We start from the raw sequence: 17134 nt of genomic DNA, 5'->3' as shown, positions 1-17134 counted from the left end.
AGTTCTGGCTACTGTGGTACAATATGTTGAAAGTATGTATTAATATCTGGCAGTATACATGTGTGACAATAGTCATATGTGTATAATAACACCATAACCATAACAACCAGACAACCAGTTGGTTCTCCAGGTCAGGATCACTCACTTGGCCCAATTTTAGAACAACTGAGTATTAAATATTTGGCAAAAATATACAAATATACAAGATAGAAGTGTTTTCAAGGAGCAGAAGCAAAAACCAGTGCATAATAGAGTAACAATAGGAGTAAGATAAGTAAACTTACTAAAAATGATCTGAAATTGTGGAAAAAAACTAAAATGATGAAAAAAAACAGAGTGTGTCTGATAATCAATGTTATATTGAATAGATATAACAATGAGAAGTAGTATTGCACATGACTGAGAAAATTAAATTACACTACACTGACAGCTGATCATGATATTGAAGAATATTGCACATGATGTTGAAGATACAATAGTATTGTGCCTCATATTAAGTAATAGTGCACCTAATCTTGGTGAATTTTTGTCAGTGTCCTTTGTTTCAGCTCTCCTCCCTATAGGTGGGGGAGGAGTTATACAGTTTGATGGCCACAGGTAGAAAAGATCACCTATGGCGTTCTGTAGTGCTCCTCGTGGTCTCAGTCTATGTCTTAAACACTGATTATGTGAACTCTACTCTTAACACCTCTTGAATGTGTATACTTATTAAACAGACAATGCACATAATTGTACATACTTTTTTTGTTTATTCTTATTCTTGTCTTTATTCTGTTGATGTACATATTGTAGTAACCATTATAGCACTAGATTAGACAGGGAAATGTAGCACAGTGCACATATTTATATATTTTTACACACTTATAGACCCAGCACGGTTTTATTCCTGCTATCTTAAGTACTAGTGTTAACATTGTAGCATAATACACATTTTTATTTCTATTTTATTAAATAATTACGTGATATTTACATACTCTTATTTCTCTCTTATTCATTTCTGATTCTGATTCATAGTGTAACAAATGCAGGTGTCAAGATTAGTTTCTGCCAAATTTCTGCCCTACCTATGTTATGTAACATAAAAATAGTAACATCAGACAATTTTTGCCACTTTTTAGGGTGCAATAATCAAAATTAGTCATCTTTAACATTTGTTGTGTTTTGCTTTTTGAACAATGAAGGCAGTTAGAGAACAATTAGATATGAAACAGGATGTAGGCTTTACAAGAAGATTTTTTTCCTTGGCAACTATCATGTTTTTCCCAAATGATGTACATATTTTTGGCATTCTGTTATCTCAGATGGTTGAAAAATAGTGCAAATAGCTGCTGTAAATGGGGGGAAAAGTGACCCCAGACCCTCTAAGTCAATGGTTCCCAGTGGGTCCATTTGTGATTTGTGAATGTGTCAAGTTTGTAAAAAAAAAAAACAAAAAAAAAAAACACACCTTATTTTGAAGTACAGTGAATTTCCAGCATAGAGCTTTTATTTTGAAGTGCCGTTTCCTGCTGTAGAGTTAGTAACTAACAGACAGCATCTTGACAGATGGTTCTTCTCAAAATTAAGGAAGGATCCTTGAAAGAATTTGAATTGAGTTGAACTTTAATTTCAAGGACACTACGTCATCGAGTCCTGCCGAAGGACAGTTCCAATGTCAAGGATTCAAATTCTACTAAGGACAGAGTCCTTCCTTCAGAGAGTTCTCAAGGATGCATGTGTGTATCCTCAGCAGGCATGAAGTACCCACGCCTGGAAGCACCTTGCTCACGTGTTCCAATGTGTGCTCACTGAATGCTAGGAAGGAGTCTTGCCTGGCCTCTGTAGGGCCTGACTTGGAAGGACCCGTCCTACCAAGTAAGCATCCTTGACTTTGAGAGGCACTGAGAGACAGCAAACTCACTCAATGACATGACCAAATGCAGGTACGACGCTGAATGTATTAAACTGTGTGGACCTTGACCTAATGACTAACACCGTGGCTGGACCAGTTGGGAACCACTGCTCTAAGTTTGGGTTGAGCCCTGAATGTTTACAATGTCTGGCTCCACCCCTGACATGATGAGACTCTATGGTCACATTTTTACATATGGAAAACAGTGCCAAATGCAGTGTTTAAGAGTCATAACCTTTAAGACCTGTCAGCTGTCAGTTTGCGGTTGGTCTGAAAATGACTTCCTTTAAAAACCAACAAAGGCCTTTAGACTACTGATGATGAGTCAGTGTTACATACAGGATGTGGACAGCGCAGAAATCATCTGAAATCAAAAAGCTACTGTTCCAAAGGATCTGACTCACACAATACAGTTTGAACTTCCTCAAATGATAACTGTGGTTGAGTTTTGTACTAAAGGGCAGAATTAGGTGCTGTAGAGACATTTATGATCACCCCGGAAAGTCACAAGTTTATCCTCTCGATACACAGAAAGTTGTAACATATTATTAAAAAAACTCATTGTATTTACAGTCAGATTAAGTTTGTTTATAAGACTAATAAAGCAGAGGTTACATTAAGTCCCCTTATTTACCCAGTGATAAACCAGTGGCAATACATCACCATGACATTCTAATTTATTAATCATATTTCTGAATGAAAATCTCCAACTCGGGGCGTTCTTCTGGCTTTAAGATGCTCACCATGTAATTGAAATGTTCAGCCAGGGATTTCTGCTGCATGCCATCTCCCACATCTCCCTCCCTTCATTTCCTGTCTCTGTTTGCACTGCCTAATAAAGGCAACATGCCCCCAAAAACTATGAAATAAAAACTACAACCTAAAATAGAGATGAGTCCTAGTGAGTGAATTAAAAAGACTTCATTGCTACTTTAAAGTGACTCTGCAAGATATAGATGGTGAGCTGCTGTGCTGTATGATGCAGATCATGCAATGTTGCTGGGGTTCAGGATCTTCAGATTATATTAGTTTTGATCCCAGCAGTAATCCTGTAACAGTGCTACAAGATGCACACCCACCTGCCAAATTACACCAGCTCCAGGAAGTTATTTAGTACTCATTTACACCAGCGGCCCATGCAAATAGAGTTACAGTTGAACTAGATTCTGCACTTTGAGCCTCGCTGAAATCTACCGCGTAAATCGATTAGACAACTTTAAACTGTGTTATTAAAAACACAAGTCAGCCCTAAAAAATGAAATACATTATATGATGATGCTCGCTCTGTTAGTGTTTTGATTAGTTTCAGGCAGGTTATAGCCATACTTTGACTTCTACTGATTATTGTTCAAGGTGGAAGACTTGCTGGCCCACTTAATGAGCTGTCAGATTTAATTTTCAATTAAATTTTATTTATAAAGCCCAATATCACAAATCACTATTTGCCTCAGAGGGCTTTACAGCGTACAACATCTCTCTGTCCTTGGACCTTCAAGGCAGATAAGGAAAAACTATCAGGCTCAGGATTGGTAGATTGGGCACTAGAAGGTGGTTTCACTTTGACAGGAAGCAAGTGTAACCAGCAGCATCTGGTCAGGGGTCACTGAGAGGCAGTTCGCACACACATACACACACACACACACACACACACACACACACACAGCTCTGTGTCTCAATTATAGCCTCAAACTCTCAACTCACTGATGAAGATCCACCACAAGTCGAGGCTTGACAACAGAGGAGGTTTGAATATACTCAAAGGACTTCAACAAGCATCGACCATTCACAATGTACTAAATCCTCTAAATCAGCGATACTTAACTTACGGCCTCAGGGCCAAATTTGGCCCGCGACAGGGTGCCAGATGGCCTGCCAACCATTTTCTAATTCAAAATGAAAATAAATTGATTTACACTTTTTTTTTTGTACTTTAAATGTAATAATAATGTAAAATGTAAAAATGGTGGCAGGGGAGGATCTCACAGACAGAGGTCCAGGCTGTTCATTTCTATACTAATTTTTCATGTTTGTTTATTAAATCGCCCCTGGCCTCCTGTAATTTTGCAAAAGTGGTTCCCAGGCAACTTGAGTGTCCCTGATCTAAACCACACACACCACAGGAAGTCAAATAAATGCCGTGGTTCCGGTTAACTGATGGTTACTGATCAACAACAGGAAATATAGGGAACTGTTGTAAAACAAATACAATTAAATAATATAAAGCAGGAACATTTTGACTTTATATTGCACAATATCTACAATATCGCACTGACAAGGACGCCTGTAACACACAATGTATATTTAAAATCAAATTAATCAAACTAAACTAAACTTCGAAAGAAAAATACACCCCAAACCTGTACTTGTGACTAAAATGACTAATTCATAGAAACATTTTAACATATCTCAACAGTTCATCACACATGACTTCATAATGATAATGAAAACGAGCAGAAGGCACAAAGTGATGAAGATTGCTGCACACTGGAAGGCTTTTGTGGTGTGGTTTCATATCTTTTAACAGCAGAAATACACAGTTTGTATGATTAAGAGTCAGCGATACAGTCAACTGATAGCAACATCATCACTTCTTCATCCAAAGGCAGAAACATCCAGGCTAAATGACTGTTACAGTAATACAGTGACACATTTTCCTTTTCAGTAGAGAGCAGTTAACCTTGTGCAGTCGTTGCTGAAATGATGACAGAGCAGGAAAATCACTTTGTCAAACTTTAAGTTTATGCTGTTGTCAGCCGAGTTAAACCGTTGGAGCAACTGTTGGTGACATTTACGTAATCTCTGCTAATATTTCAGTGCATTAAAATTTTGGATTGTCTATATCAATCTATAAACAGAATAAAGAAACAGTGCTTTTAGCTGTATGACTGATTTCATTTCTGAGTTGTAGTTACACTTTTGTGACACACAGTAAACTTTCAAACTGTGCAGTTATCCTCAAATAACCCACATGAATACAGTGTGAGAGAAGCTCCTAGTCGTGCGGTTTAAGGCCGTGCAGGGTGGGTTAAATACGCCGTGTGCTTGGCCTGGCTCTTGCTGTCTATCAAAAGCAGCTGGTTATTCTTGTGGTGAGAAATCATCCCGTTGAGGGTGCCAAAAATCTGAGAGGGAGAGAAAGATAAAGGGAGAGAGGTGATTAAATGAAAAGTCTGAAATTCTTCCAGAATCCTGTCATCTCCCTCATGTCTCCCTCATGTCTCTCTATCTAATTTGCCCTCACCTCTTCATTCTTCTTGCCCTCTTTTCCAAGGGCGTAACCTTGTGTGTCCCCCAGGAAGCGGATAGGAATGTTGTACACCTTCTGCTGGTAGAGCACAGCGAGGGTGTATGGCTGTCGGGTGCTTTGGGCTGAGCTGTGTCGGATGAGAAAGGCACCGTCCTACAATGAGGAAAAAGAGGAAAATCTGAGACTGACACAAAGAATCAGGAAAAAATAACACATTTAGTAGGGTTTGATAGGAGATTGTGGGCTAAAAGAGAACAAGTAAGTAAAAATAAAATGGTTAAAAAAACTGAGGTCGCTACACAGTATGCAGAGTAAGTGGCGGTAATGGAAAGAAAATCACAGTTATGGAAGCCCTGAAGGTGTCTGACTCAGATCTGGCTTTTATTCGAGAGTCAGCAAAAACATGCACTCAGCAGATTTTCCTATTGTCTGTGCAACACCCTCGCCGTAAGCCCTTGTATTTGCTCGGTTGACTCTCCCATCATTAAGTGATCATTATACCGCTAAATGAAACATAAAACTGTTTGGCTGACCTTGTTGACCCTCAGTAAGAGATCCTCAGCTGCCTTTCTGTTGCAGTCTCCAGCAAACCATTCTTTGTCCTGTAATGGGTTAGAAACAGAAATGAAAGTGTGTAATACACATCAGAGATTTAAAAAACTATTTAAACAGAAGATGATTAACAAATCTAAAACTGAAGTATGAACACCAAAGTGTGAACACCTGTTTGGTATTTTTGGGTAGACAATATGCCTATATAATGTATATATATTTAGTTTCTGTCAACTAAACTAAACTAATATGACATACATGTATTGACAACAGTAAACCACTAACGTGTGTTAGATTTTCTGTGCGCAGGTTGATACCATACCTCGTTCCCAGATTGTTTGGTTGCCCTCACACCACCAGAGGAGGCTTACAACAGACAGAAAACATGTCATGTGTTTTTCCAGGTTTGGGAAATCCGTACTTGGCATCAGCCAGATGGTTAAAAAGACATATGATTCATGCGATGTTTGGATTACTTTAAAAGAAGAATTTAAGCAGACCTCAAGTGATCGCAGTCATCCCTCAGGATTAATAAAAAAAAATAACTTTTTGGGGAACAAAAAGTGAGCTTACCCACAGGCTTAGTGTCTGCCATAGGAGGATTCAGAGGGCTGGAGTAAAAATAAGAAGGCTAATGTTATACAGTGAATTTAATTCTGATATAAGTGTGCACTTGCAGATGAGGTTAACTGCAAAAAAAAAGCTGGAAATTAATTGAAATTTTTCTTTATAAATGGATACGTCACCCATAAAATGACCCTTTTATTTGTCAGTTATTCCTGCTGTGTTACCTTAAATCTGTGAAAAAAAATCTCTCTGTTTTTCTGGCATGCCTCTGGTGAACGAAGAATCCAAAAACAGCTTGCCTTTTTGTCTGGCAAAAAGACTCGGATTATGCTGCACGAGTTGTGTAAGAGTTTGTAAACAGATGTTTTGATATAGTTTGCTGTTGTTCAACGTGGTCCCAGTTTACTTCCATTAATAAATGTTTGCCGTTTTTGGATTCTTCGTTCACCAGGGCATCCTTAAGAAATCGACATGAATAATGTAATGTATAAATGGTGATTTGTGGGTGACATATTCCTTTGGCGCTTTTAATTGATGGTTAATCTAACAAACCTCTCACCCTATTACCTGGGTTTGGCTTCCTTCAGGTTTGCTGGCAGAGGGGGCTTAAAACTGGGGGTTGGTGGAGGGGGTTTGGTAGGAAATGTGGTACGTCTTACTTCAGCTGACGGAGCTATAGAGAAAAGATATGATCATGATCAAAATAATTACTTTTGGATGTGGTTTGGACTGATATTTGATAAGTTTTAACAAGCAGAGAACGTAGTCTTTACCCATTTTTAGCTCATTTAAGGAGGGCAAGAATGAATTCTGAAAAAAGGGAAATAAGAGTTACTGCTGTGTCACACTGGTGAGTTTAATTTCCTACGAAGGAAATGGAAACAGAGTAAGAATGAAAACTTCCACTTCTAATTCAGCCTCTATCTTGACAGTCTTACTTTAAATGAGGACGGAGCTTAGCGTAAGGAAGTGATAAAACTAAGCACTGAGATGAAAAGACAGACTCACAGACTGAGCTCTGGGAACCGGAGGCTTCTTCCTGCAGATTAGAGAGAATGTAAATTTTCATTACATGTTTAGTACCAGGAATTTACTGTGTAGTGCCACTAATATATCTGACACATTTGCATTTTGCTGCAAAAGCACAGCAGCATCATTGTCTGGTATGACATGGAGTATGAAGCTATGCAGATAGATTATATTACTGGTTAGCGCATATCAGCAGTAGGCAGTAGTTTGAAAGCTGCTTTGATCCGGGTTGACATGCACTTACACGGAAATGGGAGAGGGTACAAGGGCTGTCTTGGGAGATGGAGACATCCTTATTGGCCCACGAGAGGGAGGAGGGCAAGCTGAGGAGCGGGAGGAAAGGAAATTATCATTTTTACTGGACTTTTCATCATGTGGAAAAGAAATGTGCTGTCTGACCATCACTCAGATCAAAATCTGTTCATAAAAACATAAACTCCAGAGCTAGTTCTTGTGAGGTGTGATGCAACCCACCAGCTGTAGGCTCTAAATACAGGTCGTCATTATCTTCCTGAAACACAAAATGACAAAAACATAATACACAGGAATATACATATTTATAAACATGGAGAAATGTGCCAACAGCTGGTCGAGCTTTCCTGTGGATGCCCACTAATGAAGCGTAGCATCACAGTTGCATTAGTTTCATTCATGCTTCATAATGACTGGCTCATTCATACAGTAGCTATGTGGCTGGTAGCATCCAATCATATTAATGTGAACAGCATGGCCATTATAACCCGTTATACCCACTCTCATACAAGGCCCTTTGCTGCCTCCTCTTTATGTGTGAAGTTTTGGGTAATGTGATTTATCTATCATATCATACCTGTTCTTCATTTGGATCCAGATACACATCTGAAAAGCAGAGAGAAAATACTGGCAGTGAGCTGTGTTGTTGTGGTGTAATACAAGCCTCTGGTGATGGTGCATGACCCCCAAAGGCTTTTGTAAGTGACCACAGTATGAGAAAGAGTTAAAAGGACAGTTTGCCCCAAACTCAGATCTTCCCAGAAATTATGACCCAGTTACTAAAGATAATCCACAGACTTTGTTGTGAATAGTTTCATGTAGGAACTATTTTCTTTCTACTAAACTACACCCCTAACCGCATCACTGCACAAAAGGAAGTGTGCGTCTGCCCTTGGATGAGGGGCTTGTGCCCCGGACAGCATGAGATGTAAACATTAATGGCGCCCACCTTGTCTAACCTGTAAAGTTGGCTAGCTCAGTGGTGCTAGGTGAGCTAGCAGTAGATGCACATTTCCTTCTGCGCAGTGATACGTTTGGTGGGTGTAGTTTGGTAGAAAGAAAATACATGAAACTGCTCACAACCAAGGGACAGCCTCCAAGGTAAAAATAAATCTAATGCGGAAGTGCCAAAAACTGCAGTTCCTCTAATGGCACCCTGGGGGCTTTTTGGGATTTTTATATAACTCATCAGTTTACACTTTATGAAGGCTTAAAATTCCACATATTCAAGGGCGAGGCTGCTTGAGTGACAGTCTGTATGCAAGGTGTCACTACGGCCTATGAGTCAGACTGACCCCTCGTTCTTCCACAGCGCCAGCCTCTCATCCATTTATGGTCTCCAAAAATCCAAAGGAGATGGCTGACATGTCGAACTGAAGGCTTCAAAACATCAAAACATTCAAAGTCCACAAAACAATAGGTTATGTCACGGTAGCTACGTCCATTATGTTACGCAATCTATGCTCACGACAGGGTCTGTGGATTATCTTGAGTGACCAGGGAAATTACCGTTGAGTTTTTCAAATGTATTTTTATTTATATATTTATTCATTTATTTGGCACTTTCAGCACCACAAGCTGAGTGCCATCTAGTTCCAAAATATTTGAGAGAAGTCATTCATCTCTACGGCTGATATTTCCAACACTTGGCAACTCACATACAGTGACATACAGTCAAATAGAGGTGACCAGAGAATAATCACAGGTGGAGGCATTTAATGCAATGTAAAAGGGAAAAAAGTAGACTTTAAGAACACGTAATTAGACAGAACTGGAGACTGTGATAACTCAGCAGAATTGCTAATTTTCTGTGTTATTGTGGAGATGTGGTGTATTGATGGGGCAGAAGGCAAAGAAATAGAAGAAGAATTAGGTGGAGCAGGTAACTGAGAGTTTCTTCAGATCTGAATGATAATAATAATAATAATAATAATAATAATAATAATAACAATAATAATAATAATTTGTATCCTGTTGTCTTCTTCACTGCAGCAATAGGAAATGATTCAGGTATTCATAAATGTGTAATAGAGGGATTTCTACAAGCAGTTGCAACAGTGGGACACTGAGAAAAATTCAAGCAGATGATCCCAGTTTGCTCATGACCATCAAGATGTGGATAATTAGGCAACACCACAGAGGGCGGAAATAATCTTCTAGTGAGGTGACACAATACGACAAGTTCCTTCCCTTTTAAATGTCTTAATATTGGAAACATTTTGCTGCAGTGTGATGCATGCTTGGTGTTCTTGCGAATCACTGCAAATGAGTCTGAGACGCTGAGGGTGCAGCTCAGTGGCACTACACCAGGTGGCACTCTCATCCTTGTTTCAGTCACAGCTTCAGTCTCTGCTGAACTGCTCAGTTCTGCTTGTGTTTATTTATTCCAAACAAACTGTTGTTGCTGCTGTAAACATTAAACAAAATTCTTGATTGTGCACCATGAAGATTTTTCCCTGGGAGAGCTCAATGAGACAACAGGTGTGCAGCAACAATGCAAAGTCTTCCGTGGGATGGGCTTATCAAATGATTGTATTTCTGTCAATAGCACATGACTAATAAAAACAAATATTTATTTAAGTATATGTGGGTGCCGTGTCACCTCCTTAATACATTTAACTTCCCCTCAGTCAACAATTATTTACAGGCTGATGGACCACTTCTATGAAAAGCTTATTAGTGTTGATGGAAATGATTACTGCACCTTCCTCAGTGTTGGATGCAGGGACTGGAGCTGGAGCAGAGGGGACCGGTGGAGGAGGCATCAGCTGTCTCCCAGGCTTCTCACTTCTGTCTATCTCAGGTGCTAAACAAATGCAGGTTAAAGAGATTAAGAGAGGTGGGTTAAACAATGAATGAACAAAATCAGCAAATGCATTGTTTGTGTAGCTGCAACGAACACAGATGACTGACTCACGTTTCTTAGTTTTGGGATCATGGAAGAAATCCTCAGAACGTGGTTGAGGTTTCTGGATAAAAGATCATTTAATTAAAACAAATGCAGCATCTTTAAACATAGTGTAAACATCTTCAACTGATTCAGAGACACGTAGACAGACTTCCAGGACACTAAACTGTTGTTACCAAGGGATTGACTGGTCTGGGTGGTGGAGGAGCAGCCTGCCTCTGTGGAGGAGAAGGATTGGACGTCCTCTCTGCAAAAAGTAGCATCAAATTGTCAGAGTTCTCCATGTTGGATAGGGCTGTAAACTGTTTTATACTCTACCCTATCTGCAGTAAAAACTCAGCACAGAGCTGTTACCCAGATAAACGTTTTCCTCCACTTGTCTCTGTGGGACTTTCACAGCCGGACGCTCACAGGGAGGCACTTCATACATGTCACCTTCCTCATCATCCTGCCATTAGAAGATATAAAGTATAACTATTTCAAAGGTGCATTTTCAAGAATAACCATCACCACATAAATATTGAGACATTCAGTTTCAGTTTAATGAAACCATAGCTAACAAGGCCGGAAGCCTCATGTCTGCACTTTACCATACATTGTGTGCAACAGCATGAAACTATGCAGGAAATCTGCCGGAGTCATATATCAGTAACATCGCTTTGGTTGATGAGTAACAGGCCAATGGAAAAATTAGATTGTGTTATATTTGGATTAAAAAATGTAGTCACAAAACATGTATTGTCATAGAGAGGAGGATGGGCAGTAATGAGATAGAACAGACCAAAAAAGATGCAACAGAGCTGATGGGAAATGTGGTGACGAAGTCATAAGAACGAGTAAAAGATGTTTGGAGAGGACCTGTTGTGCTTATTTTCAAGTTCATTCTTGGATTTTATGTTTCTACTAGAACATGTTTACACACTTTAATAGTCAAAAAACACTTTATTTTCCTTATGCTGTCTGTGCTGGGGGTCCATGTCATTGGTTCGACAGCCCATTGATTCGACATCCCATTAGTCCGACTGTCCGCGGTACTGAACAGCAGGCGGCAGGCATATGGTGCGCCGCGACCGGCTTGAGGCGGAGCAGGCTCACGGCTTATGTGTTTGTCACTTTCTTTTTCATTTTAACCCACACCATGATCTTTTCCTGACCCTAACCAAGTGGTTTTTGTGCCTAAACCTAACCAGACCTTAACCACAGGGCATCATGATGATTTCGGAACGGACTTCGGAACAATGAGTTTAATATGGTCGGAACAATGGGATGTCGAACCAATGGGCTGTCGGACCAATGGGCAGTTCCCTGTGCGGGTACACCTGTATCCACCCTCTGTCTGAAACGCTCTGTTTTAGCGCCTGTCTCTTTAAGCAACCCTCTTGAAAAAAACAACCCATCTGCTCTGATTGGTCAGAGTTTCCAGGTCTTCAGTGTCTTGGCATCTCTGCACTGTCACTGACAGCCTAGGAATGACTGTCACAGAGAATAGCAGCCCTTTTTAACACTTCGAAAAGGCCTCTGATCTCAACTGGACATGTTCCAGCAAGATTCCGATGCAAACCCTGGGAGAAATTAACAACCTCAACAACCAGGATTACATGTTTTCCTGATGTTAGCATGTAGCTTCATTTAGCAGTGCAGGCTACAGAGCGTAAACACTTGCAGGAGATAGAAATTCAGCACACCATAATGTCATACTGTAGACAGTGTGTGTGTGTGTGTGTGTGTGTGTGTGTGTGTGTGTGTGTGTGTGTGTGGAGTTTTCCGAATGGTAGGTAGGACACCTGAGGTTTTATGCTCACTAGGATCACCTCTTCATTTGTTTACTTAATTATTTGAATGTTTGACCACATGTAATGTGAACATCCTTCACTGTAACGTTATAAGAATACGGAATACGGAAAAGCATAGGTCCTCTTTAATAATGCTACATGTAGCACCTTTAATTCAGGAGCTTGTTGTTTTTCTACTTACAAATTCATCCTGTGGCCACGCAAACTCTGCATTGTTATCTGTGGAAAAAGACATTTGTAGGTAATTAAGTCTGTAATAGAGTGTGAAACAAAGAGAAATGAAAACATTTTCCCGTAGGTGAGTTTAAATCTTACCTGTCCTCCTGGGTGGAGCTGGAGGTCCACTGTGTCTGACGGAAATAATGAGAGGTAAGATGCTGCAGTACTGTTTTATTTTATGTATAATACATTAACAGCGGCACTAATGAGACTTAGCTAATGAGCACAACACTTACAGGTTCTTCAGTTTTCCAAAGAAGGTCTGAAAAACACAGAAGCCTCAAGTGAGTATCCAGAGATTTAACAAATACAAAACAAACTAAACTGCATACCAGGCTAGTAATCATTTACTTTTAGTTATTTATCAGCCTCATCATCAGGCCTGAGTCAGTGGCTGCTTTTCTGGGAAGGTCATGCATTGCACAAAGGGGCTTTTTTTAGTAAGCAAGGTGATGAAAAAAAAACAAAGTATAAGTACAAGTTAATTCACAATCAATGCTGCTTTGAAGCATTGATTCACGGACATTATCAGCTGAAACAGAAAAGTTCATTAGCAGGGATGTACAGTAGCGGTTGGCAGAGGAGGCGGAGATAAACACACACATCAAACAAAATCAGGAAGTGGCGTGACAGTATCTGTTTTCCCACAGTGCCAGGCAGCCATAGAGGAAGTGTTGATGTCAAGGTAATTACTGTAGACGGACAGACTGCAGAGTTTCTATCTCCCACACAAAATGTCTGAAAACTGTTGTTTAGTGTTGATAAATGAGGAGCAGGTGCGAGGTAATAAAAAAAGAATGACGAGAACTACGTTACTGTGCTGTTGCAGTATTTACAACCTTGAACTCTCACAGTCATTCCAAAAATAGCTGCATGTTAATGTTCTGCTTTGTGTCAACCTGCTGTGAATTCCCTCTGATGAACCACCTGTAAAGTCTCACGGAAAAGTGTTATCAGCGAGCTGAGTGAGGAGGCCAACAGGAGGAAAAAGGAAGAAGTCACGTTACCATGAAGTGAAATCTGATGCAAACAAGGACAAGACTCACCGAGCATCATTCAAATGTTCACTATTCAGACAATAGAAGTAGTGTATCTGGGAGATCACAAACACTTGTATTAGATATTAACAAAATAACCAGCTGCAGTACTATAGTTATAAACTGTTACACTTGAGAAGAGAGGAAGCTATTATATAGTAATATGCATGCTGAATATCAGTTATTAAACTCCACAGCAGATGTAAGGAAAGTATTCATAACTAATAGTCTACAGTATTTTTCTGTTTTTGGTTAAGTTGGCCAAACACTGTGTACCTTAAACATGTATTTCCATTGACAGATAAATATTCATAGGGGGAGGATTGTGTTTGCAATGTCCACACTAGTTTTAATGTATTCACACATCTTAGAATGGATCTTACCGATATTGTTTGAATTTGTTTTCAACATGTGAAAGTGCAGGGAACGCCTCTAGCCACGAAACATTTTATCTACATGAACTGTTGACACTAGACAAGGAGAATTTGAACCCGTATCAGACCAGCCAAAAGGCTCACAAGAAACCGTAGGCTGTTTTTTTAAGATTTGTGTCTTCAGAACCCCTCAGAGAATACAACTCTGTAGGCAGACATCACTTATACAAAATGATATCTGTGTTATGTTACAAAAAAAGGTAGAGAGTGAAAACTATCCAAGCAAACATGTTCAGACGTATTCTCAAGGGGTTTTTTTGTGACTCAGTGGAATCTCTTTCAGGGCCCCTGACAAATTTGGAAACATTTGCATGAGACTAAATAATCAAACGTCCAGTGAGTGGTTTAGGATATATTAGTCAAAACGGAAAATAAAAGCATGTTTTCATGAGTGTATGATCACCTGAAAATAGAAACTGTAGTGTTTTTGTTTCTCATAGAATGAGTCATTTATATCTGCATAGAGAGCAGGTCCTTGTCTAGGGAGTCCACCATGTGTCACCGCCATGTTTCTACAGTAGCCTAGAGCGTACATCCTAAACACTGGCTCTAGATAGGGCCATTCATGTTTTTGCATTTTCCCCTTTTGCATTGGCCACCGCAGTTAGCAGCCCGTTCACAACGAGTGTGTCGGAAAAACACTTTTTTTCCCCGTGAAATTGCTGCTTCAGTGTTTATACCGGTTTAAATCACGGGGTTCATTTGTTTTGGGAAGGAACAGACCTCTGTGGATAATTTTACTCCTAGTAAAAACCTCCTTAATAATGAACACTGAAGGAATTCCATCCGGGAGAAGTTTCAGCTGGGTGCAATGTGCTCTTTTTGCCACTAGATGCCACTAAATCCCCATAAATCTTACACAGTGTTCCTGTAAAACTATTAAAAATTACCACCAGCAGCATTAAAAGTTAAAATAAACAAACTCCGCTCAGAATTTTTGATATCAGTAAGTACATCTTTCCCTGCCTGAAACATTTCTAACAACATCTCTGAGTGAACAACAACACCTTTTTTAACTCCTGCATGGTCATGTTTACTGAGAAAGAGTTTGAAATGCACTATGGGAAAGTGACAGCAACACGTACACTACACAAATAACAATGTAGTTCAAGCTAACTATGAAGCTTGAGATGCTAAATGCAAGTATTTAGAAGTGAAAGTATTTGGTTGACCTGAAACAAATAATATATGTATGTTTTTGTTGTTAGATTTTGAAATTACTTGAATATGATACATTTTAGGTATATTTAAAATAAAAAAAACATAATACTTCAGAGAAACTTCAAAAATAGCTCCTGTATCAATTGTGATTCAATTTTGTCATGGAAATTGTAGTAAATTCCACTGAAACATGTTTGATTTAAATCTAATTAATTTAACTTAAAGTCAACTAAGAAACTGATTTTATGGAAGACTGTTAACAAACATGAAAGATAGTTTAGCAAATATCTTTGACCTTTATTCTAGAGTAGAGCACGTTGCTGATATCTGTGGGTGTATCACCTTTAGGTTTTGTGCAAACACAAGTCATCCGAGTTATTTTTAGTGTTTGCTTTCATACTCTCACACGATCACAACTTTTAACAAAGTATCTGCCATCATATGTTTCCCCTATTCAGAACTGCCCGAGAGAAAAAGAAATAAACATGGAAGGTTTACAGAGGGCTAACGTTACTACAACTCTGCCATTGACAACAACTGCTCACTTCCTTCTCACTCCACCCAAAGCTGTCAGAATGTGAACCAAAATATGACAAAAACAAAACAGTACTTTACCATTGTCATGATTTGGGGTCAAGTCTCGCAGCTCAAGTCATGAGGAAATGTCTTTTTTTCAGTCCTTGGATGCAAATGGTTTTGAAGATTGAAAGTGAGCGATACAGAGAGAATGTGAAGATCAGCTCTAACTGATCTCATTTGCATTTCCTACCTGTGTCACACAGACAGCCTCACCTGCTGCTGGACTGTCTGCCTTTAAAAGAGCTGCAGGCTGCACAGCTCAAACATGACTCCAAATTTCCCTACTGTAAACTGCCTATGGTCGTATAACAAACTGAATTTTATATCATTTGCTGCTACTGGTAAATAACGTCCCCTTTGTGCTCCATCTGCAATCAGAAGGGGAAATTAATGATTAACTTTTGATACACATGCATGCCATTAATGAGGCTCAGTAAACTAAGCTGTCACTGAGAAGGAAACACACAAAAACTGCAAGACGTGAACATTAATAACACTACAGTGTGTCCAGAGCGTATTCAAAATGCAGCTATCTTTTATTTGGCACACCTAACTACAATATAACATACAAAATAACAACATCAAGACCTGCAGCCTCAAATATGATCACAGAGTTGAGTCAACACATCTTTAAAAGTTTCAACTGGACATCAAAACCATCATGAAAGAAAGATTTATTGCAGGACTGTTGTTTTTGACTGCATTAGGTTTGGCTGGGTGTACCTAATAAACTGGCACCTGGTGTTCTCTTTTTGACAGCAAGGCAGCTTGTTATTTATCTCTGGACAATTTTAATGCTGAATTAAAGGTGAAAATATCTGTATAGTGTATTTTTCAAGGATTAATATCTAACTTGTACAAAGCTATGTGCACATTATCACATGGTATCCATATTTTAACATAATTTGTATAGTTTTTTTACCTTTACACCAACTCTCAAGATAAGAAACCTGACTCCACTTGTTGTCCAGAATAATTGATAATTAAGAAAACATGTGTCATGTATACACACTATAGAAGAAAATAGACAGGAAACTTAAAGGTCCAGTTTGTAGGATTTAGGGGGATATATTGATAGAAATTGAAATTAATAGAATAAGTATGATTCCTTTAGTGAACAATTACCTGAAATTAAGAATCGCTGTGTTTTGTTACCTTAGACTGAGCCTTAGGGAGTGGGTCCTCATGTCCAGAGATTACCATATTTCACTGCCTTTCTTCTACAGTAGCCCAGAATGGACAAACCAAACACTGGCTCTAGATAGGGTCATTTGCATTTTTCCGTTTTCCCATAACGAGAGAGTTGGAAAAACTCAATTTTTTAAAACATGAAACTGCTTTATTCAGTGGTTTTACTGGTTTTAATCACCTGGTCCGTTTGTTTTGGAGAGGAAGAGACCTCTGCAGATAATTCAGCCCCTGTTAAAAATCTCCTGAGCAAAGAACACTGAGGGAATTCTAACTG

General features: G+C 39.2%; 1 protein-coding gene across 2 annotated transcripts; it reads right to left on the bottom strand.

Moving 5' to 3' along the window:
- Positions 1-3336: 3336 nt before the first annotated feature.
- On the bottom strand, positions 3337-16019 carry si:dkeyp-117b11.1 (B-cell linker protein). 2 transcript variants are annotated; one of them, XM_050050806.1, is made up of 20 exons: positions 15706-16019; positions 13505-13551; positions 12695-12720; positions 12555-12589; positions 12421-12458; positions 10801-10894; positions 10623-10693; positions 10456-10507; positions 10243-10344; positions 8116-8144; positions 7761-7797; positions 7531-7609; positions 7266-7296; positions 7031-7067; positions 6825-6930; positions 6264-6301; positions 6013-6056; positions 5672-5740; positions 5133-5291; positions 3337-5013 (listed from the first exon to the last, which is right to left on the bottom strand). In XM_050050806.1, the coding sequence occupies exons 6-20, from the start codon at positions 10874-10876 to the stop codon at positions 4897-4899; spliced, it is 1047 nt and encodes a 348-aa protein (XP_049906763.1). In that variant the 5' UTR covers positions 10877-10894; positions 12421-12458; positions 12555-12589; positions 12695-12720; positions 13505-13551; positions 15706-16019; the 3' UTR covers positions 3337-4896. The 2 variants fall into 2 exon arrangements, with proteins under 2 accessions (XP_049906763.1, XP_049906762.1); XM_050050805.1 differs by lacking the exon at positions 13505-13551 and having other exon boundaries at positions 15706-15769; positions 15860-16019.
- Between the last annotated feature and the right edge of the window lie 1115 nt (positions 16020-17134).

This window comes from Epinephelus moara, chromosome 8 (genome assembly GCF_006386435.1).
Source record: "Epinephelus moara isolate mb chromosome 8, YSFRI_EMoa_1.0, whole genome shotgun sequence".
NCBI lineage: Eukaryota > Metazoa > Chordata > Actinopteri > Perciformes > Serranidae > Epinephelus > Epinephelus moara.
The sequence above is the reverse complement of the archived record's forward strand: the minus strand, read 5'-3'. Positions and strand labels throughout refer to the sequence as shown.